Here is a 23,115-nt window from a genome sequence, read left to right as displayed (position 1 = left end):
CAAACTGAGAGCTGGATCCACTGAAGAAAAATAAAGTTAAGTTTCTTTATGTAGCGCTTTTCACAGACATAAAAGTCACAAAGTGCTGTACAACAATTAAAACACAATATCAAAAAGGAACCATGTTAAAACAGAATACAAATAAATAACAACATGCATAATAAAACAATGTCAGAAGCTGAAGGCTCTGCCTCCCACTCAAGGAGCCAGAAGTTAACCTGCAATCTCAGAGCGAAGCGGGTAATATGAGCTCTTTTAGTATGGACTGGACTCAAAGTGCTTATAAGCCACATTGATATCTGAATAGAGATCAAACAGATCTAACAGAGTAAATAATCTATTAGTTTTTGAGAGCTCATTTCCCCCACAGACATCAGAAGAAAGAGACCATAAATAAAAAAAAAACATGACATTCAAAGAATCCTGAGTAGCAGTGGACTGATACACAGCACCTTTGTACTCTACCTGAGCCAATCTACACGTGAGCTCTCTAATGGCAAACAATGTGGCTGCTATGCCACTGCTACCAAGAAGCCAATCAAGAGCCAATCAGTGGCATGCTGTTCTTCGACGTCACATTTTTAGATCGACTCGGATCGCTTGGAATCCCAGCTGAGTGGGTACTAAAAAAGTACCTGGTACCAAGGTCTACATTTTTTCTCAATTGCCAAAACACTAAACCCTATTGTCTGAACGTAGTGCTCAGTGCCCTGAACCCATTTGTTGAAATGGTCACATTTTTGGCAGAACCTTAAGCACTTTTCACCTTGTTGCAAACATATTTTCACTCTCTAAAACACATTTTGCACTGTGATGCTCTTGATTTGCATAATGGTAAGCACAGGTAGCAAAAGGGAAACTCAGTGAAAGCACAGTAAACACAACAACTCAAAATTGATCACACTTGTGGCTAATGATGTGAAGAAACCAATATAAGCCAGTACAAGGAGCCCTGGTCAATGAGGTTTCACTATGGACAGAAACAATCAGAGAGCAAGAGGAGGAAGAGGAGTAGATACTGTATGCACTTTTGTTGTTGTAAAGTTTTAAAGTTTATATATATATACAGTCATCCCTCGTTATATCGCCGTTCACCTATTGCGGCTTCACTGTATCGCGGATTTAAAAAAAATATAAAAAATATATTACTAATTCTGTTACGCAGAGTTTTCACTATATTGAGGGATTCTGCGGTATATAGGTATTTCTGTAACACTATGTTCATCACTCGGATGAAGAGATCAGTTACGCCTAGGCCAGTAGTGGAAATAGAAGTTACGGCTGAGGGCGAAGATACTGCACCACCTTCATCGCCATCAGTACTGCACAGCTACATGATTCATCATCTTCATCATTCAAGTTTTAGTACGAGAGTGGGAAAGGTTTACATGAGTGTGGGAAGGGTTTATAAAGCCTTAAAATATATATAAATAATAAAATAAATATTACTTCGCGGATTTTCACCTATCGCGGGGGGTCTCTGGAACGTAACCCCCCGCAATAGGTGAGGGATCACTGTGTGTGTGTATATGTGTACTACAATTGCTAAACAGGAGTTTTGTTTTGAAAAAGCATTTTTGTGAACAGTAAAGATTATTTCTTAAGACTTTATGATCTGATCGTTGTGTTTTCCTTTTTTCTATATTGTGCATAATGACTGCTCATTAGTGTTTTTCATTTTGATTGACTCGAGGTCTGATCTGACAGCACTGTTTGCTTTTGAGCACTGTTTGAACTGTTTTGAGGCATTAGTTTGGTTTTGCAGGAAGAGTCAGAGGTTTCGTGAAAGTAGTTAAAATTGAGTGTTGTGTTTACAGATTAGGGACATGGAGGGATGGTTTCAAGAAATGTGTCTTGGCAATTGAGAAAAACTATAATGGAAAAGCCTACAAACCGTGCTCAGTCAAGTCAAGCCGCGTTAAGTAGGTACTAATGGAAACGTGGCATATATGCCTGCAAACAACAGTGATTCTCTGTGTTTCATCTTCTAAAGATGTGTTCAGCTGCTCTGTGAATTTTCTCCTCAGTTCAACACTAAAATCATTCTTTGCCTGAGACTAAAACCTTACGTCCTTTGCTCATTTCCCAGAGCGCAAAATCCCATAAATCTATAGATGTTTGTTGATCACTGTGAGCTTCTGAGTTCACCTGCGTTCTTCATCATCTGTCAAGGATTTAATTCTGGTTTTGTTAGTTCTGCCATATTCCAATCAATTTTAAGGCAACATTATAAACATATGAAAAATCATAGAATGAACACTTGGAGTTTTCAACCTTGGAGTGCTTTTGCAAAGAAGAGTGGGCAAATACTGCCAAGCCAAGATGTGCCGTGCTGATAGACTCCTACCCAAGAAAAACTGAATGCTGTGATTAAGTCAAAAGGTGTGGACAATTAGTTTTTGAACAATTTATTGTGATGTCATTTTTTAACATCACAAAAACCTGGCATTTTAAGAGGTGTGTGTAAACTTTTTATCTCCACTGTACATACTCATTCCATATTGTACACATGTGGAAATAACAGCGTACCTCATTATTGGCGAGCTGGAACCATGGCTGTTTTCCATAAGTAAAGATCTCCCACAAAATGACTCCAAAGCTCCACACATCACTTTCTGTGGTGAACTTCCTGTACATGATGCTCTCTGGGGGCATCCAGCGGATAGGCAGCATGGTGTGACCTCCCACCTGCACGCACGCACACACAGGTCACAGTGCTTTTTGGTTAAGGTATAAACACTATTGTAAATTCAAGGACTGACGCACACGCCACACTTAACATGCTGAATCTGACAGGCAGAAAATTGTTCTTACCCTGTAATAATCTGTGCTGTAAATGTCTCTGGACATGCCGAAATCTCCTATTTTAACCAGAAGACCATTCCCCACCAAGCAGTTCCTGGTTGCCAGATCACGATGCACAAAGTGCTGAGATGCCAAGTAGATCATCCCACCTGCAATTTGGCTTGCTATATGAAGCATCTGGGACAGACCCAGTTCACCATTGGTCTGTAAAGGCTGTCCGTCCACCAGGATCATGGCATCTGGCCCATGGGCTCTGAGGAAACCATTAGAGAGTTTGTTAGAAATTCAGGACATTTCAACTCAATTCAATTTTATTTATATAACACCAAATCGCAACAAACTGTTGCCACTTTATATTGTAGGTGAAGACACTACAATAATTACACAGAAAGCCCAACAATCAAAACGACCCCCTATGAGCAGCACTTGGTGACAGTGGGAAGGAAAAACTCCCTTTTAACAGGAAGAAACCTCCAGCAGAACCAGGCTCAAGGAGGGGGGGGGGTCATCTGCCGAGACCGGCTGGGGGTGAGGGGAGAGAGACAGGACAAAAGACACAGTGTGGAAGAAAGCCAGAGATTAAAAATAACTAATGATTAGATGCAAAGTATATCTCTGTGTATAAACACAGAGAGTGAGAGAGGTGAATGAAAAAGAAACACTCATGGGAACCCCCGTAGCAGCCTAGGCCTATTGCAGGGAGGGTTCAAGGTCACCTGATCCAGCCCTAACTATAAGCTTGATCAAAAAGGAAAGTTTTAAGCCTAATATTAAAAATGGAGAGGGTGTCTGTGTCTTGAATTCAAACTGGAGCTGGTTTCACAGAAGAGGCAGGGTTCTAGCCAGCAGTTGATCGCCCAGCGATTGATCGCCCAGCGCTGCGACATGCTGAGTGCCGGGTTTACAATTTCATCGGTTTGCTACTGGAACTCTTCGCTATCACTGCAATTAACTGCTGCCAATATCAGACTGTTTTTTTTTTTCTCCCTGGCTAGATCTGGATCATATCATACATGCGGAGCACCTCGTGTATGATATCATTAAATAATTTCAGGATAATAATGATTTAAGATTATGTGTCTTCTTTTACACCCACACAAGTGCATGCCCTCACACGCCCTCATGCAGTTATTGCTGCTGTTATAAGTAGAATCTAAATATTTCTAAAAAACGAATTAGCTCCTCATGTGAATAACGTATTTCCAAAAAGAAGAAGAACTAAGGCACACCTGTCGCTTTTCTACTCGACTTACCTGAGAAACTTATTGAGATCGCCATGCTTCATGTACTCAAAGACCATGATGAGAGGGTCTCCATCCACACATACTCCATAGAACTTCACTATGTGCTCGTGCTGAAGGTTGGTCAGGAGCTCAGCCTCACGCTGGAAATCCTTTCTGGCTGCAAGCGTGGGATCCTTCAGAGTCTGGGAGATTGAGAGAGCATGTTATTGTTACATGATCATATGGTAAATGGACTAGTTCTTATATAGCGCTTGAGCACTCAAAGCGCTTACAGTATACAACACAAGTAACTTCATTAATTACTTACAATATGATCCTAAAATTGGGACAAATTTTACCAGTACAAATGACAATTATTTTGTTTATGTAACAAAATAAGGCAACAAAAATTCTCCCTTTTTTTTTGTTGCTGTGTTGAGTGACAGCTCGTTACAGCAATTACAGTTGTTGTTTACTGTTTTACTAACTTCATAACCTGACTAAGGTGGTTTTCCATGCTTGTTTTATTTCTGAAGTGAAACAGTTATAAGTCTAAAAAAAGGAAAGTTTTCTTCTCTTTATCCTCTTGGCAATTGGAAATCTGCACCAGGGGTTCACACTGGCAGTCCTACAGCCTGGAGAAAGGCCTGAAATCTTGAGGTAGCTACATGGGAGACTTAGTGGAGTGCTAAGAAGAAGAAATATAAACTGGCGATTCCAGTTGTAATTAATGTGAAGTCCTTGGAAAACAGATTGACAAGCTTAACAAGCTCATTAATACCAAAAGGGAATATAGTGAGTGTACACATCACATGTTTCATGGAGCTGTGGTCACACTTTCACTTTCACCAGTACATAGCTTCAGGAATTTTTGGGTGAACAGGGACAATAATCTGAGCATTAAGAAGGAATGTGTATGGACCGGTCTGTTTGTAAAAAGAAAGCGGTTTAATCGCAGACACATTACTGTGAATACTAATATTGAAAACTGAACTGCTATCTGTGAAATGCATCCAGTTTATTTGCAGAGGGAATTGTTTGGATCCCTCCATGAGCTGATGCAGAGGTCATCCCAGTGACTCTATGGTCAAAGTCCATAGATGATAAATGGATATTCCAGACCTCCATCTGCACCACTTAGAGGACAGAGACAATAGAAGAATTTCTTACATCTGTTTCACTTCCACTTCCAAGCTTCCTTCTTTAAAATAGTCAGATTTTAACATTTGCAAATATAGCTTTTGGAAAATGAAAATCAAAGGTTCTGGATTTTCCTGGTACTGCAGTCAAGACAACTGTTGCATCCAAAGATGACACATCATCACTGTTGTTCAGTCACCTCTCCTACATGGTGATAGGACTCTTCAAAATCTACCCAAAAGAACTTTTTCAAGTTTTCTTCATTGAAAACAGATACTGTAAAGCATCCGGGGTACCAGTGCTTGTTTCTGTATCATAGACATTAAATTTGAGGTGTTTAGTTATTGAAACTATGATATATAGGTGCAAGATATTGATGCCAAAGTCAGTTATAGAAAAAAATCATGCTGAACATGTAATTCACAGCGCAGGTGACTGCCAGGAGTGAGAGTGCATGCAAAATTAAGTAATTTTGGCACTGGTCAGTTCAGTCAGAACCAGGACTTCAGTGATGTGTGCGCTCCCCTGGGCTCATAGTAATTTGAAACTGTATTGTAGATATGGGAATAGACTGCATTCCAATGTTCCTTCATTGACCTACACAATTTTTAGAATTACTAATTAACCTGTCATAATTAGGCCCTAATCTGCATAAATATACATGGATATAAACGTTATTGTACTTATTATGGCTCCATGACCTATAAATGCTTTTCAATGAGATGACTTCCTGAACCTTCAAAACTTTCAGTGCTTTTTTGTTATACAGATGACACGTTGGCCATTGCACTCATATTGTGCTTTGAGGCGACTGTTTACTGTGATTTGGCACTATATAAATAAAATAAAACTGAATTGAAAATGTGGGGTTACTAGTCCTTAGGCAGCATTTGAAAAAGACTGAAATTAGCATGCAGATAAATTCAGATGAGATTTAAAATAGAAATTTTACTGTAGATCTTTAATAGAAATTCCATAAGAGTGTACAGCAAAGCTGCTGGTGCTCTGCCTTGTCCCAATACAAGAGAAGTCTGCTTCATTTGCCCTCAGTGATGATGGACCAGTTGCCTTAACATCTCACATCTGGTCTCGGCCCAGCATGACCCACTGCAGTCTGCTTGCTGCCAGAACCCTGAGCAGCATCTTAGCTGTGCACTCTTCTGACAGAGGATCTGAAGTTAAGAAACACACACATACCAACCCCTGTGGGGTATCTATGTAATTTACCTTTACAGCTACCAGCATCTTGTCCTTGGTGGGACTCAGGTTGTAACACTCAGCCAGGAATACCTTCCCAAAGGCTCCCTCCCCAAGCTCCCTTTTCAGAATAATGTCCCGCCGTTTAATATGCTGAACATCTGAAAAAGACAAAGATAGGAAGGGAATGTTATCAGACATTATGCTACAAAGTAGCCACTTAAATTAAACCTTCCCAGTATTCCTTCCTACTGCTTCTGTTGTGTCACATAAGAGGTTATGTTATGGTTGCCACCTGTTGGCAGGATTTATATGAATACTATCGCCCAGTTGAACCAAACTGCAAACCTCATAGTTAGAAGTTTTAAACACATCTACTTTAAAATCATTAGAAACAGAAGATTACTGACACTGTTCTCTGTGGATGATCTAAAATAGTTTTTGATGTGTCTTATGAATTTTATAAATGTCATTTTTCATTTGAACACTGTTTTGGCTATTTAGCAGCAATGGGTTTTCTGTACAGACGATAATTTTTGTAGCAGTTAATGCTTAATCGATATACTTTCAGAAGGTAGAATTAGCTTATAGCATACTATAATATTTCATCTCAAATAGTGGATATTTATAACTAAGTGAACAGGAATTGTTTGGATATTAATTTATGGGAGTTTATGCCTAACTGGTACAGTTACTGTCATTAAGGGGGCAGTCGTCACAGACTGACCGACTGACCACTGGGTCACAATTAGTGCTACTGAAATATTCTTTGGGGACTCAGACCATTCAGCAGCATGCATACTGTATAGCTGCTACAGCAGCGCTGAGGAAGACAATGGCAGCAAAGTAAGTGAACATCATAATAATCATCTGAAAATCTGAATGTAACATTTTGTGGAATGATTTAAAAACATCAACATCAGGATTTTATTTAACAACAAACCGATCTATTAATATCTGTCCATTAAAGGACAGAGGTATTTGGCCCTTCTTGGTGCTTCAGGACTTCAGCTCTGTCTGAGACCCATTAATAGCTTCATTTTGACATTGCAGTTTGATGTGTAATTGCTCTTTTGTTAGAAGGATGTAAAAGAAAAGAGGAAAAAACATAAAAGTCACTTTGTGTGCAATGCTGGGAAAAGATATGGAGGGATGTTTTCATTGTGGATCCATCTTTATGAAGAAATGTGTCTAAAACCAGTTTCATCAAAAAACCTGTTTTACTGAGGCGCAGAAATATGTGGGGCTTTGCTCTGTCACAACTGTCACAACCTCAAGCACAAAGCACAATTTGCAGTACATTGCCATAATCATTATATGATTCATTTAAATACTTTCCTCCCCAAATTTTGCAAAACAGAAACGTGCAGCAAGAAATGACCTGTGTCCACATCTTGTAGGCACACAACTCACATCGCAGCTCTTTAGTAAATACTCAGTGACTTTTTAACACCAAAAGTGGGTTTTGCACAGGTGCAGACTGTAAATCTGGGCCTTAAAATACATAGAAAATAAGTGCTGTCTGTGAATGGTAGAAGCACACAACACCAGTGGAAATAAAGCTGGTGATAATCATACAAAGTGACTTCTGTGATGGATCAGCACTGCCACTGGTAGCAGCAAGAGGAGAGTGCATTTGTACTTCTGTGTGCGTGTGTGTGTGTGTGTGTGTTTGTGTGTGAGCTGAGCTGAGATTTATATGGCTGTAAAGGGAGTGCTGTAAAAAAAATTCTGTGCTTAGAAAAGACAAAGAGAAGGTGGAGAGACTACAGGTGGAAAAGGAGAGAGAGAGAAAAACATTTCACAGAACTACTGTGGCTAAGACCTGTGATAATAATGTATAGTGAGGCTTTCATACATTCATGCTTATTTCCCAAAAATACAGTTTCTAATAAAGCTTCCACTCTGTTTTTATGGTAATTTGATTTCTCTTCTCAACACTAGAGACAAACATATTGGACTAAATCTAACTCTTTAAGTCCACACTGTATGTAGTGATGCTACTACATACATCACTACATACAGTGTTAACAGCAAACTGTTAACATTGTTCCTTCATTTATCATTCAGTAGCCATGTTTCATAGTAGGCAAGAAAAAACAAGCACTGGACATTTAAAATACTTGTGTTGTGATACATCTTGACAATTCCTGACAACAGGGACAGTCTCCCCACGGCGCTGACCGGCTAATTGTTTTTCCTTCTGCTGCAATAATTTAACATTGACAGATCTGAAAATTCTGTGTAGTAGATAGATTCAAAGGTCTGTTCAGATGTGATTGTCTATCATCTTTATAGCGTCTTTGGATTTATATTACTGGATCTCACACATCTGCCTCTATTTGACCTGCATGTGAACTACCTCAATGTTGTAGGGTTTTTAAAAATACAGATTTTATAAAAATCTGCAAGATATATCCATGAATATACTTCAGCACATGCACAGTGCCTGGCTTTTTAAAACATTTTTTTTTAGATGTCTTCACTTACAGGTGGTAGGTTTGTTGCAGTTGTGGCCATGTCTGAAGTACTGTGGGTTCTCTATTACAGGAATTCTAGTCATTCCAATCACCACCGCAGCTGGCCCAGCATCCAGAGTACAGGGGCTAATGATCCCATGGTTAACATGATGAAGGGGGCTGGTAGAGTCTTCCTCACCACTTATCACTGCTACTGGACCTACAAAGACACAGAGGCGAATGTTTAGACTGGATGTCTGTATTGTCGGTCACCAATTGTTTCTGAGCCCAGGATGCTTTACTCCTTCACACAGATCCTGCCATATCAGGAAAACCTATGAAACAAAGGGAGTAGAAACTTGCCCTGAACTTTTATCCAAATCTTTTTAGTCACTCCTCAGTTAGTGAAGATATAATACATATTCCAGCAAAAATGTGTTTTTAGTATTAATAGTTATCATTTAATCAAAACAATTTTAAGCATGGTGTAAGAGATTGATATTCTGTGATTATATTTAACATTTCTGCAAATATTTTTGGTAACCACATCCCAGAACAGACACAAAACATTTCCATGGTAAACAAATTGCACTCTTGTACAAGGGTGTGTATTACATAATGCATTTATATAATAAATAACAATAAATAAATAAATAACAGGATAAGCGGAAGCAAATGGATGGATGGATGGATAAACCAGACATAATCCATATTTAAAAGGTATTCGTATCATATTATACTTGACATGACATGACAAATTGCTAATTATAAGGCAACCATGTTGTTTACATTTGAACAATATTGCTGAGCAGTAGGTATGGCTTTAATATTGTTCAATGATGAGTCACAGTCTGTACTATTTATGGCCATGAGTCGTCCCTGACCAACATTTTAGACAATGCTCAGCCAATCAGTAGTTGGCATCTCAGGCTAATCAATAAGGCTGCAGCCTAGAACTGATATTACTATAAACAGACTGGCTCTTTACCTAGAAATTTGGGACTTGGCTACTGCCAGCTGTTCAGAAACCCGTCAGCTGCTAGATATGGGGAGTCCCCACTTTCTCCATTTTAGTCAATAATGGTCAGGTAGGTATAGCCAATCACACAGCACAATATGATCACGTGATTAGACTAAGCCAATCAGGCATGAGAAAGTGGCTGCATATCATTAACATATATTATCATTGCATTAGCAGCCTGAAATCCTCCAGATGAATAAAGATGTCCCTCGCTATATTGCGGTTCACTTATTGCGGCTTCGCTGGATTTTAAAAATATATATTACTGATTCTGTTTTCACTATATTGCAGGATTTTGTGGTATATGGGTATTTCTGTAACACCCCATAACTATGTTCATCACTCGGACAAAGATACCGCACCACCTTCATCACCATCAGGACTGCACAGCTACATAATTCACCATCTTTATCATTCATGCTGTAGTAAGTGCGTGGAAAAGGTTTATAGGAGTGTGGGAAGGGTTTATAAATCCTTAAAATATATATAAATAATAAAATTAATATATAATAAATATATCGCTACTACTTCGTAGATTTTCACCTATCGCGGGGGTCTCTGGAACGTAACCCCCGCGATAGGTGAGGGATCACTGTACAGCCAAAGTGTACAAAGGGTACTAAACATCCAGGAATATGAACATCACTTTGCACATCTTTGAAGAATAAAGAACACATGTCAAATTTCATGGCTCTACTCCTTGTGGTTTTGGAGTCTATAGACTGGAAAGGTAAAACCTCATGGACAGCCAGGTGGTATGATGAAAATATCCTCCTGCTTTTTATTGGGTGGGAAGATAAAAAACAGAATTTGATCGTTGCTTATGGGTGACCAACATCTAACTTTATCAGAAAATCAACAAACAAGAATCCAAGCAGTGTGATTGCCTTATCTACCTCCTCTTACCTTGATATGAGCAATCCCACTAAGTTGTCACACAAAGGCAATTAATTACCAATGTGGTGCATTTTTATCACTTTGACATCAGTATTTACTATCAATATTTTATATCATGTATTGCTACATATATTAATCACACACACACTGGATTAATGGTCACATTATATATTATTTGTCACCTATATTGTCACACACTGGAACGCTGCATGCTTTAGGTGAGTGGAAAGGACTGAGGCCTGCTCAGCCCAGGGCCTTGGGTTTTTTTCCACTAGTAGAACTGCACTCATTCATATTTAGAGGCTCTTTTGACACTGTATCGCCAGTGTGAAGGTCAAGTAGCTGGGAGTTGTGTGCCCCGAAAGGGGGGGGTTGAAGTCCCACCTGAGCTAATTTAATAATGTAAGGGAGTGCTAAGATAAGACCGCCCTAAAAGTGGTTCTAGTAATGTGAAAATATGGATAGAAGGGCGGGGTAGTGCTCCGGTGGGAGGTACTTTCATGTGGTAAAGTTGGTTGTTTCGACAGCCCCCAGAGAACAGTCATGGAGCCATTGCATGAGGATCGAACTAGTATGGTTCATAGTGGATTGGGAGCATCCTTCTATGCCCACTAGCCCTGATAACAGCAGGGGGAGGTGTGAGTTTGGGCAATAAAAGGTGGTGGTAAAGTTGGGAGGGAGCGCTCTTCTTGCTCTTCCTCTGTCCCCTTTGCAGCAGCTCTGAGGCACTCACTCCCGGGAGGGCTTTTTGCTTTCTTGTACTCTTTTAAACTCTGGCCTTCTACTTCTTCTTTCACCCCATTTTACTCACTTTTCTCTCTCACTACTTTCTTCCACTCTTTTGTACTTTACTTCTCACTTCTTACTTTTTAACTTCACTCACTTACAGTCCTGTCCTCTCCTTCTACTCCTCCTGTTCCTGCATCTTTCTCTGTCTGTGTGCGTATTTCTGTCTTGACTATGTTACTGTCTGTGTTTTGTGTAACTAAGATGTCTAATAAACAGCCTGCACCAGAACCTGTTCACCTCAGTGATTTATTGGAAACTTTGGATTTAATGGGGTTTGAATTTTTGGCTAAAAGGAACATGGAAACCCTTAAAAATGTTACCAACACCAGCTCAGTCAGTCAACCCAGAGTTTTCCAATCTAGCTACTCATCTAACAATAATCTGTGCTGCCCAGAGGACTGCACTACAAACCAGGATTTGGTCTTATCCAGGTAACTTCAGAGGTAACTCTGCTTCTTCTATACTACAAAAGTGGTTCACTTCCTATTGGGTACATTTCTATGGTAACTTGTACTGCAGATTAGAGATGAACCCGTTTGAAATCACAGCTTACCGACCAATCAATTCTAGCATCATCATTCCTGGAAGATCGTTCCAACTCTGAGCACAGAGAGCAGGACAGTCTCCAGTTTTTTTAAGGGCATCTAAAGTCTTCCCCTATGAGCAACATCAGTCATTTCTTTCTTTCTTTCTGTTGACTGCAAACATTTTTACAACAATTTTATTGTTCTATCTGCATTATGGCTCAAAAGAGGATACAGCATATACATTTGAATTATGTTTCTATAAAACTATTTTAGGCACATCTAAACATTAATTTAAATAACTAGCCAAAGCAGCCAAAGACAAAGTCTATTATTTGAATGTGTTTCAGTTTATTTAAATACATGTTCATTCATTCATAGATAATTGGCAAAGTTTCTGGGGAAAACCTGGTCTTTTTAGGAGAGACGGCATCCATCCCACTTTGGATGGAGCAGCTCTCATTTCTAGAAATCTGGCCAAATTTATTAACCCTCCTAAAAACTGACTACCCAGGGTTGAGACCAGGAAGCAGAGTTGCAGTCTTACACGCCTCTCTGCAGCTTCTCTCCTCCTGCCATCCCCCCAAAACCCCATCCCCATAGAGTCGGTGCCTGCTCCCAGACCACCAAATAACAAAGCTAAAATCAGCAAAAAACTATTTAAACTATTTAAGCATAAAAATTCAAAAACAATAAATAATACAGCTTCATCAACTGCACCAAAGAATAAAACAATTAAATGTGGATTGTTAAACATTAGGTCTCTCTCTTCCAAGTCCCTATTAGTAAATGATTTAATAATTGATCAACGTATTGATTTATTCTGCCTTACAGAAACCTGGTTACAGCAGGATGAATATGTTAGTTTAAATGAATCAACACCCCCGAGTCACAGTAACTGTCAGAATGCTCGAAGCACAGGTCGAGGAGGAGGATTAGCTGCAATCTTCAATTCCAGCTTATTAATTAATCAAAGACCCAGACAAAGTTTTCATTCTTTTGAAAGCCTGACTCTTAGTCTTGTCCATCCTAATTGGGAAAATCAAAAACCTGTTTTATTTGTTATTATCTATCGTCCACCTGGTCCTTACTCAGAGTTTCTGTCTGATTTCTCAGACTTTTTATCTGATTTAGTGCTCAGTTCAGATAAAATAATTATAGTGGGTGATTTTAACATCCATGTAGATGCTGAGAATGACAGCCTCAACACTGCATTTAATCTATTGTTAGATTCAATTGGCTTCTCTCAAAATGTAAAGGAGCCCACCCACCACTTTAATCATACTCTGGATCTTGTCCTGACATATGGCATAGAAACTGAAGACTTAACAGTATTCCCTGAAAGCCCCCTCCTGTCTGATCATTTCTTAGTAACATTTACATTTACTTTAATGGATTACACAGCAGTGGGGAATAAGTTTTATTACAGTAGAAGTCTTTCTGAAAGTGCTGTAACTAAGTTTAAGGATCTAATTCCTTCATTGTTATGCTCTTCAGTGCCATGTGCCAACACAGTGCAGAGCAGCTACCTAAACTCTGCTCCCAGTGAGGTTGATTATCTCGTCAATAGTTTTACATCCTCACTGCGTATAACTTTGGATACTGTGGCTCCTCTGAAAAGGAAAGCTTCAAATCAGAAGTGCCTGACTCCGTGGTATAATTCACAAACGCACAGCTTAAAGCAGATAACCCGAAAGCTGGAGAGGGAATGGCGTCTCACTAAATTAGAAGATGCTCATTTAGCCTGGAAAAAGAGTTTGTTGCTCTATAAAAAAGCCCTCCGTAAAGCTAGGACATCTTACTATTCATCATTAATTGAAGAAAATAAGAACAACCCCAGGTTTCTTTTCAGCACTGTAGCCAGGCTGACAAAGAGTCAGAGCTCTGTAGAGCCGAGTATTCCTTTCACGTTAACTAGTAGTGACTTCATGGATTTCTTTACAAATAAAATTTTAGACATTCGAGAAAAAATTATTCATAACCATCTCAAAGATTATTCTTCATGTTCGGCTGCTTTCAGCACTGCTGGTATTTGTTTAGACTCTTTTGCTCCAGTTGATCTTTCAGAGTTAACTTCAATAGTTACTTCCTCCAAACCAGCAACATGTTTATTAGATCCCATTCCTACTAGACTGTTCAAAGAAGTCTTTCCAATTATTGATGCTTCAATCTTAAAAATGATCAATCAGTCTTTATTAGTTGGCTATGTACCACAGACCTTCAAGGTGGCTGTAATTAAACCTCTGCTTAAAAAGCCATCACTTGACCCAGCTGTCTTAGCTAATTATAGGCCAATCTCCAACCTTCCTTTTCTCTCAAAGATTCTTGAAAGAGTAGTTGTAAAACAGCTAACTGATCATCTGCAGAGGAACGGTTTATTTGAAGAGTTTCAGTCAGGTTTCAGAATTCATCACAGTACAGAAACAGCATTAGTGAAGGTTACAAATGATCTTCTTAGAGCCTTTGACAGTGGACTCATCTCTGTTCTTGTCCTGTTGGACCTCAGTGCAGCTTTTGATACTGTTGACCATAACATTTTATTACAGAGATTAGAGCTTGCTATAGGTATTAAAGGTACTGCACTGCAGTGGTTTGAATCATATTTATCTCATAGACTCCAATTTGTTCATGTAAATGGGGAGTCTTCTTCAGACAGTAAGGTTAATTATGGAGTTCCACAGGGTTCTGTGCTAGGACCAATTTTATTTACATTATACATGCTTCCCTTAGGCAGTATTATTAGAAAGCACTGCATCAATTTTCATTGTTATGCAGATGATACTCAGCTTTACCTATCAATGAAGCCAGATGACACACATCAATTAGTTAAACTGCAGGAATGTCTTAAAGATATTAAGACCTGGATGACCTCTAATTTCCTGCTTCTAAATTCAGATAAAACTGAAATTCTTGTTCTCGGCCCCACAAATCTTAGAAACATGGTGTCTAACCAGATACTTACTCTGGATGGCATTACTTTGGCCTCCAGTAACACTGTGAGAAATCTTGGAGTCATTTTTGACCAGGATATGTCCTTCAATGCACATATTAAACAAATATGTAGGACCGCTTTTTTGCATTTGCGCAATATTTCTAAAATTAGAAACATCCTTTCTCAGAGTGATGCTGAAAAGCTCATTCATGCATTTATTACTTCTAGGCTGGATTATTGTAATTCATTATTATCAGGCTGTCCTAAAAGCTCCCTGAAAAGCCTTCAGCTGATCCAAAATGCTGCAGCTAGAGTACTGACAGGGACTAGAAAGAGAGAGCATATTTCTCCCATATTGGCTTCTCTTCATTTGCTCCCTGTTAAATCTAGAATAGAATTTAAAATTCTTCTCCTCACCTACAAGGTCTTGAATAATCAGGCACCATCTTATCTCAAAGACCTCATAGTACCGTATCACCCCAACAGAGCACTTCGCTCTCAGACTGCTGGCTTACTTGTGGTTCCTAGGATACTTAAGAGTAGAATGGGAGGCAGAGCCTTCAGCTTTCAGGCGCCTCTTCTGTGGAACCAGCTTCCAGCTTGGATTCGGGAGACAGACACCCTCTCTATTTTTAAGATTAGGCTTAAAACTTTCCTTTTTGATAAAGCTTATAGTTAGGGCTGGATCAGGTGACCCTGAACCATCCCTTAGTTATGCTGCTATAGGCCTAGTCTGCTGGGGGGTTCCCATAATGCACTGTTTCTCATTCACCTTATTTACTTTGTTTATACTCCACTCTGCATTTAATCATTAATTGATATTAATGTCTGGCTCTCTTCCACAGCATGTCTTTCTCTCCCCTCAGCCCAACCGGTCGCGGCAGATGACTGCCCCTCCCTGAGCCTGGTTCTGATGGAGGTTTCTTCCTGTTAAAAGGGAGTTTTTCCTTTCCACTGTCACCAAGTGCTGCTCATAGGGGGTCGTTTTGACTGTTGGGTTTTCTCTGTATTATTGTAGGGTCTTTACCCACAATACAAAGCGCCTTGAGGCGACAGTTTGTTGTGATTTGGCGCTATATAAATAAAATTGAATTGAATTGAATTGAATTGAAATTGAATTGAATTGAATGTTAACACATATGTAAGCTTGCAACTACAGCCCAAGTTCTGTTTTAGAGTCTTCAAATCATTTCAGGCTCATCTTTACTCAAATACTCACATCACCTCTAAGATCCCAACTGTGACAGACATTTTTAATTGATGTGACCCATGACAACACAATAAATAACACAACTAAACTGCTAATGTTTTGTGATTTTACGATTAGAGTTTGGCTGTGCGCTGACTGACTGACCTTTGAGAACATTTGAGTTTGAAACTGTTTGTCCTTTTTTTAGTTAACTCTCTTTTCAGTCATAGTTGCCAATAAAAGTCCCAATTGGCAGAACAGTAGCGAGCTTACAGCCACTCACTGAATATATAAAGATCGCTAAAATACTTACTTTTCACTGGGTTGGGTGAGACAACTCAGAGAGAAGACTCAGTTGTCACAGCAACAAACTCATTGTAATGCTGGTTGCTGCTTTGTGCCTTGAATGTTACAGCAGGGTGGACACGCTGCAGACATGGTATTCTCAGAAACCATCAAAAATACATGCAATGAACTGCATATAATGTATTCATTGTGATAAATCCACCAATGAATACAGTACAATTTTTACATGCAGTGGAAGCAGATTATGTGCAGGAATCAGAGGTGCAGGCCAAAACTAAGTCAAACACACAGCACAGTTTGGATCTTACACCTAAATCTAAGTTTTATGCCCTAAACGCTGAACTACATTCTGGATTGTCAAATGCAGAATGTATACATTCTCTGTATGGCTTCACCTTCAGAAGACTTATATAAATCTATGATCATGTAAATAATGAGTGAGACAGACGGAGACACAGACTGTAATGACCTCAGCTCATCGGGGAGTGACATTTGATGGAGAGGTTAAGAGAACGTTAATGGGGTTTACAGCAGAATAAAACAGACAAAAACAGGTCACACAAAAGAACCGACCCAGGACCATAACACAGACAATGGCAGACATCTTTACGACATAAAATAAGATTACAGTGAGATAAAGATGTCAATATTCTTTGCCTCCCAGAGGAAAGAACCGAGTGTCTGAATAACAGGATTTATAGTTTATTAATTCCTTTAAAAAGCATGCATTTGGAGCATCAGTGACTCAGTATCAGTATACGTCACCTCTGGAATCATATATTTTCAGTATATATGTATGTGCATGCACGTGCACACCCATGCTGCAGGCAGTAATGTAAGTTGACTGTAGGGCAGCCCTACATGAACATATGGATATAATCAACAAATGGCTGGCATGGTGTTTGTGTGTGTGTGTGCTCATGACTTGGACATCAAATTGAGTTTCACCAGCAGCCACACTGTCAACTCAGAATCCCATCAAGGACCAGACTTAGTTTACTGATGTGTTTTAATTTGATGTAAAATACATGTCTCATTTACTCTTCTCACGATCTCTTTTCATAATCTGGTCCACCTGCAACTCAGTACATATTGCATTGACATCAGTAGTTAAACAAACTAATGTATTCTGATTAATGTTTAACTATTTTGCAGCCAACTCACGACAAACTGTTTCTAAAGACACCCAGAGAGTCTGATAGCTGCTGGTAGTAAGAGAAACATAAGAAAAACATCCTGATGTTAAAGAAAAATAATTGATCATTAAATTTGCTGTCAGATATGTTTTGATGAAAATAATTGAGACAGTGTCGGGAATTTCATAAAAAAAATTTTAAACTGAGCCGTACAGTCTAGCCTTCTGGCATGAAATAAGAATCAGCTGTCAATTTTGCAAATCACCTCAGCAGAGTGAGGATGACCTGCTGCAGTAAATCAAAACGGTTGCAAAGAAACTTTTCACTAAAAGTTCCTGACTCAGCTTTTTTCCTTTGTTTGTCTTTAGATCTCCATCTCAAACATGCTCTTCTGTAGAAGCTCAGTGACGTTCTGTCGTTATTCTCCTGCCATAGTTCTGTCAGATCACACAAATTTTATATTAGAAATTTATAATAGAAATTGTATCAAATGATTACACAGGCCTGTGTTTATAATTCACAAAGAAGTTCTTAGTCATCCTTTCATAACATTGTTTGCCTTCAGCACTGACTTTCATAGATGTGCCAAGTTTCATATTTACAGGGGCAATAGTAGTTGCGTGATATGTGTGTTGGTATTCAGTTGTTCATATGCACTGCAACGTTGCCAATGAAAGCTGGTATTTAAATGTGGGCGGATCAGCACAAATATCCAAGTGTGAGGTATTAGTAAGGGCTGAAAAAAACAGCAATGGGACATTTCCTTTATTATATTGGCTCACATGGAGTTGCACAGCACACAATCAGTGCCATTACTGCAGCAGGACAGTCAGGTCACCCTCACTCTGCTGAGGCGATTTGCAAAATTAACAGCACAAATTAACATGAAACTGGCTTTTTTTTTAAAAATCTGTTAAATCAACACTCATTACCCTACATCAGCTATGAAGCATTTTATGTGAAACAGGAAGTGTCACTGAACAAGTATTTGTACAATGACATGGCTTTTGTATTGTTCCTACATGTACAGTGGTGTGAAAAAGTGTTTGCCCCCTGCCTCATTTCCTGTTTTTTTGCATGTTTGTCACACTTAAGTGTTTCGGAACATCAAACCAATTTAAACAATAGTCAGGGACAACACAAGTAAATACAAAATGCAAGTTGTAAATGAAGGTGTTTATTAGTAAAGGTGAAAAAAAATCCAAACCATCATGGCCCTGTGTGAAAAAGTGATTGCCCCCTAAACCTAATAACTGGTTGGGCCACCCTTAGCAGCAACAACTGCAACCAAGTGTCTGCGATAACTTGCAATGAGGCTTTTACAGTATTCTGGAGGAATTTTGGCCCACTCATCTTTGCAGAATTGTCCTAATTCAGTTACATTAGAGGGTTTTCGAGCATGAACGGCCTTTTTAAGGTCATACCACAACATCTCAATAGGATTCAGGTCAGGACTTTGGCTAGGCCACTCCAAAGTCTTCATTTTGTTTTTCTTCAGCCATTCAGTGGTGGACTTGCTGGTGTGTTTAGGATCATTGTCCTGCTGCAGAACCCAAGTACGTTTAAGCTTGAGTACACGAACAGATGGTCTGACATTCTCCCTCAGGATCTCTTGGTAGACAGCAGAATTCATAGTTCCATTTATCACAGCAAGTCTTCCAGGTCCTGACGCAGCAAAACAGCCCCAGACCATCACACTACCACCACCATATTTTACTGTTGGTATAATGTTCTTTTTCTGAAATGCAGTGTTCCTTTTACGCCAGATGTAATGGGACACACACCTTCCAAAGAGTTCCACTTTTGTCTCATCGGTCCACAGAATGTCGTCCCAAAAGTCTTGGGGATCATCAAGATGCGTTTTGGAAAAATTGAGACGAGCTTTAATGTTCTTTTTGCTCAGCAGTGGTTTTCTTCTTGGAACTCTGCCATGCAGGCCATTTTTGCTCAGTCTTTTTCTGATGGTGGAGGCATGAACGCTGACCTTAACTGAGACAAGTGAGGCCTGCAGTTCTTTGGACGTTGTTGTGGGGTCTTTTGTGACCTCTTGGATGAGTCATCGCTGCGCCCTTGGGGTAATTTTGGGTGGCCGGCCACTCCTGGGAAGGTTCATCTCTGTTCCATGTCTTCGCCATTTGTGGATAATGGCTCTCACTGTGGTTCGCTGGATTCCCAAAGCTTTGGAAATGGCTTTATAACCCTTTCCAGACTGATAGATCTCAATTACTTTCTTTCTCAATTGCTCCTGAATTTCTTTGGATCTCGGCATGATGTGTAGCTTTCAAGGATCTTCTGGTGGACCTTACTGTGTCAGGCAGCTCCTATTTAAGTGATGTCTTGATTGGGAACAGGTGTGGCAATAATCAGGCCTAGGTGTGGCTAGGGAAATTGAACTCAGGTGTGAAAAACCACAGTTATAGTATGTTTTAACAAGGGGGGCAATCACTTTTTCACACAGGGCCATGATGGTTTGGATTTTTTTTCACCTTTACTAATAAACACCTTCATTTACAACTTGCATTTTGTCTTTACTTGTGTTGTCCTTGACTATTGTTTAAATTGGTTTGATGTTCCGAAACACTTAAGTGTGACAAACATGCAAAAAAACAGGAAATGAGGCAGGGGGCAAACACGTTTTCACACCACTGTATGTCCACTACCACAGCGCACTTTAAATATATTAATCAAGGTGTGACGTGATCAATCCAAGAGCTTTTCCCTCAACTGTCAAATTACTTTGAGCTTCTGAAAATCTGACTGTGTATAAAAATGTAATTCCTACACAGTGAAAGGTACCATATTGTACCACTTTAAGAATTATTAATGTTAGCTTCACATGCCCCCAAGATTGTGCATTTCAAGTTTCAGCCCATAAAACCCACACAGATCATTGTTTGAACCATGCCTGTATACCCCTGGTTTGGAGCTCTGTTTCTAACAGTCTGTTTCAGTGTCTGTAGCTTTGAATCAAACTGGAACTGCTGCTGAACAGCTCATTCTGCCAGTCCAGACCTGACAGAGACGCTCTGTGGCTTCTAAAGTTCACTCTGAGCAATGATTTTACTTTGAAATACATTTGCTGTTTTTAAGCAACATGAACGAACATAACCTCAAACTTGCTTGCTGGAATGTCAGAACTATGCAAACACTCGGACAACAAGGTCGTCATTCTCAGCGACTTTAACACCAAGGTGGGGCATGACTCAGAAATCTGGAAAGGAGTATTAGGCAGGCATGGTGTGGGCAGTTGCAGCGACAGTGGTGGTCTGGTGCTGGAGTTCTGTGCTGAACAACATCTGGTCATTAATAACAACTTCTCCCAGTAGAAGGACCGGCTGAAGATGACCTGGATGCACCCCCGGTCCAAACAATGGCACCTCATTGACTACATCCTAGTGCATCAGTGATTTCTTGCACACCACTTTTCAGTCTTTTATTTGTAAAAAATGTTTTGAATCATGTATAAGTTTCTTTCCACTTCACACTTGTATACCACTTTGTGTTGGTCTTTCACATTAAATTCCAGTGAAATATATTTATGTTTGTGGTTGTAATGTGACAAAATATGGAAAAGTTCAAGGGGTATGAATACTTTTGCAAGCCACTGTAAGTGCTTTTACTGTCTAACGTTCACACACATTCATACTCCAACGCTTGCGTCAGAGAGCAACTTGGGGTTCGGTATCTTGTCCAAGGATACTTTGGTATGCACCCCGGAGCAGCCAGGAATAAAACCACCAACCTTCCGATTGGTGAGTGACCTGGTCTAACTCCTGAGCCACAGCCACCCCCCAACAAGTACACAACAAGACGATGGAGCAACTCATTTGTGAACTCTTGTTTGCCAAACGATGCAGTGCATTGTGATCTACTTCGCTGAGGCTGCCCAACTCTAGGGCCTGGAAATGGGAAAACTTATGGAAAGCGTATGTGCTGCTTTTTGCAGTACTATATATACTATATATTCATATAAGTGTATGAATACATTACAGAAATGTGTGTCTTTTGTCCTCTCTCCCTCTACTCTACTGGTCACAGCAGATGACTGCCCCTCCCTCAGTCTGCGTCTGCCGGAGGTTTCTTCTCGTTAAAAGGAATTTTTCCTTTCCACTGTCACCAAGTGCTTTGCAAGTTTTCTCTGTATTATTGTATTACAATGTAAAGCACCTTGAGGCTGTGATTTGGCTCTATATAAATAAAACAGAATTAAACCTAATTGAATTGATCAAAGTTCACACTTTCAATTTGTTTATTTGTCAATTAAATTCAATTTTATTTATAATGTTAAAGTTCAAAACACTCATTTCAATCACTGGTGTTCACCTTCATACAAGCCACACAGTTGATTTTATTCAAGACCAAAGACAGCAAATCTTCAGAAAGACGAACCAAAAAGACTGAAAAACACATGACCTCTCACCTTTCATGCCAAACTTGGATCGTCCACCATACTTATTGATGAGAAGAAAGAGAACCACCAGCACCATACAGGCAAACCCTGCCAGGCCTACAGCTATGGGTACCTGTAAAACACATGGGAGCTCAACATCACAATCACACAGTTTGATTGCACTGAGCTGAAAGTATCAGACATCTAAAGGAACGGATGGCCATTTTCGAGAACAAGGACCATTTAGCAGGCAGTAATATTTGTGATGTTTGTGGTTCTTGACACCAGTGTTCTAACAATAAGTTGCTAGGAGAATCTATCAATTTCCAAAAAAGATTGTTGACATTCAGGGGATCACCAAACATTAGGTCGAGCGACACCACTACTATTCTGCCAGAACTTTACATATGAAATGTTTTTTTCTGTATGTTAATATTTTCCTTCCTAATTTTATCTGCTATTCTATTTTACAGTTTCTCTGTAATTATACAAATACGTAATGAAAGAAAGTTTTCACAGGACTGCACGTGGCCTTCTGAGAAACATTTTTTACATGACTGTATGCAACTTTATCTAAAACTGTCTGTGTGGGTTCTCAGTCATCCAGGTCATGACTGAGAACCTACACAAACAACTTTATCTAAAAAAGGCTTAAGTGTGTTTAAAAAAAAAAAAGTAACTTATTATACCCAGTAAGAGCCACAGTCTCAATAGTTCTCTTTTCCTGTCAATTACAGGTCAATATTGGACTCCATGACATTTCTAACAAACTTTAAGGTTCACCAGCAACCACAGAACCTCAGCAAGAACCACAGTACACAGCTGAGAGAAAAGGAGGAGAAAAGGCTGGATTAAAATAGCTCCTCTGCTCTTTTAACCCCATTTCCTGTTATTACTCTTTCTTCCTTTGCACACATTGGTATTTTTCTATAATGGTGATTATTATACATGTGAGCTGAAAGATAGCTGCCATCTTAACTGTGAATAATAACTCAATGAAAAGTAGACAACTGTGGATGTGAGTTATACGTGTACATGCTACAAGTTTTGGCAAAAGTGTACAATGGAATAACCACTTGCAACTAGTATCTTTCAGATATTTAAAAA

The 23,115-nt window shown here is 39.4% G+C and overlaps 1 protein-coding gene across 1 annotated transcript in view; it reads right to left on the bottom strand.

Annotated features, from left to right (window-relative positions):
* LOC115782310 (NT-3 growth factor receptor-like) overlaps window positions 1-23,115 on the bottom strand; it is a 111,976-nt gene that overhangs the window by 2,110 nt on the left and 86,751 nt on the right. The window contains exons 12-17 of the mRNA XM_030732420.1: window positions 22,039-22,141; window positions 8,856-9,044; window positions 6,396-6,526; window positions 4,059-4,231; window positions 2,815-3,058; window positions 2,530-2,688 (exon numbers count right to left, since the gene is read on the bottom strand). Of these exons, the coding sequence (XP_030588280.1) occupies window positions 2,530-2,688; window positions 2,815-3,058; window positions 4,059-4,231; window positions 6,396-6,526; window positions 8,856-9,044; window positions 22,039-22,141 (999 nt within the window). The remainder of the gene's footprint in view (window positions 1-2,529; window positions 2,689-2,814; window positions 3,059-4,058; window positions 4,232-6,395; window positions 6,527-8,855; window positions 9,045-22,038; window positions 22,142-23,115) is intronic.

The sequence above is a fragment of the Archocentrus centrarchus genome, chromosome 6 (genome assembly GCF_007364275.1).
Source record: "Archocentrus centrarchus isolate MPI-CPG fArcCen1 chromosome 6, fArcCen1, whole genome shotgun sequence".
Lineage (NCBI taxonomy): Eukaryota > Metazoa > Chordata > Actinopteri > Cichliformes > Cichlidae > Archocentrus > Archocentrus centrarchus.
Note: the sequence above shows the minus strand (reverse complement) of the source record. Positions and strands in the feature narration are given on the sequence as shown.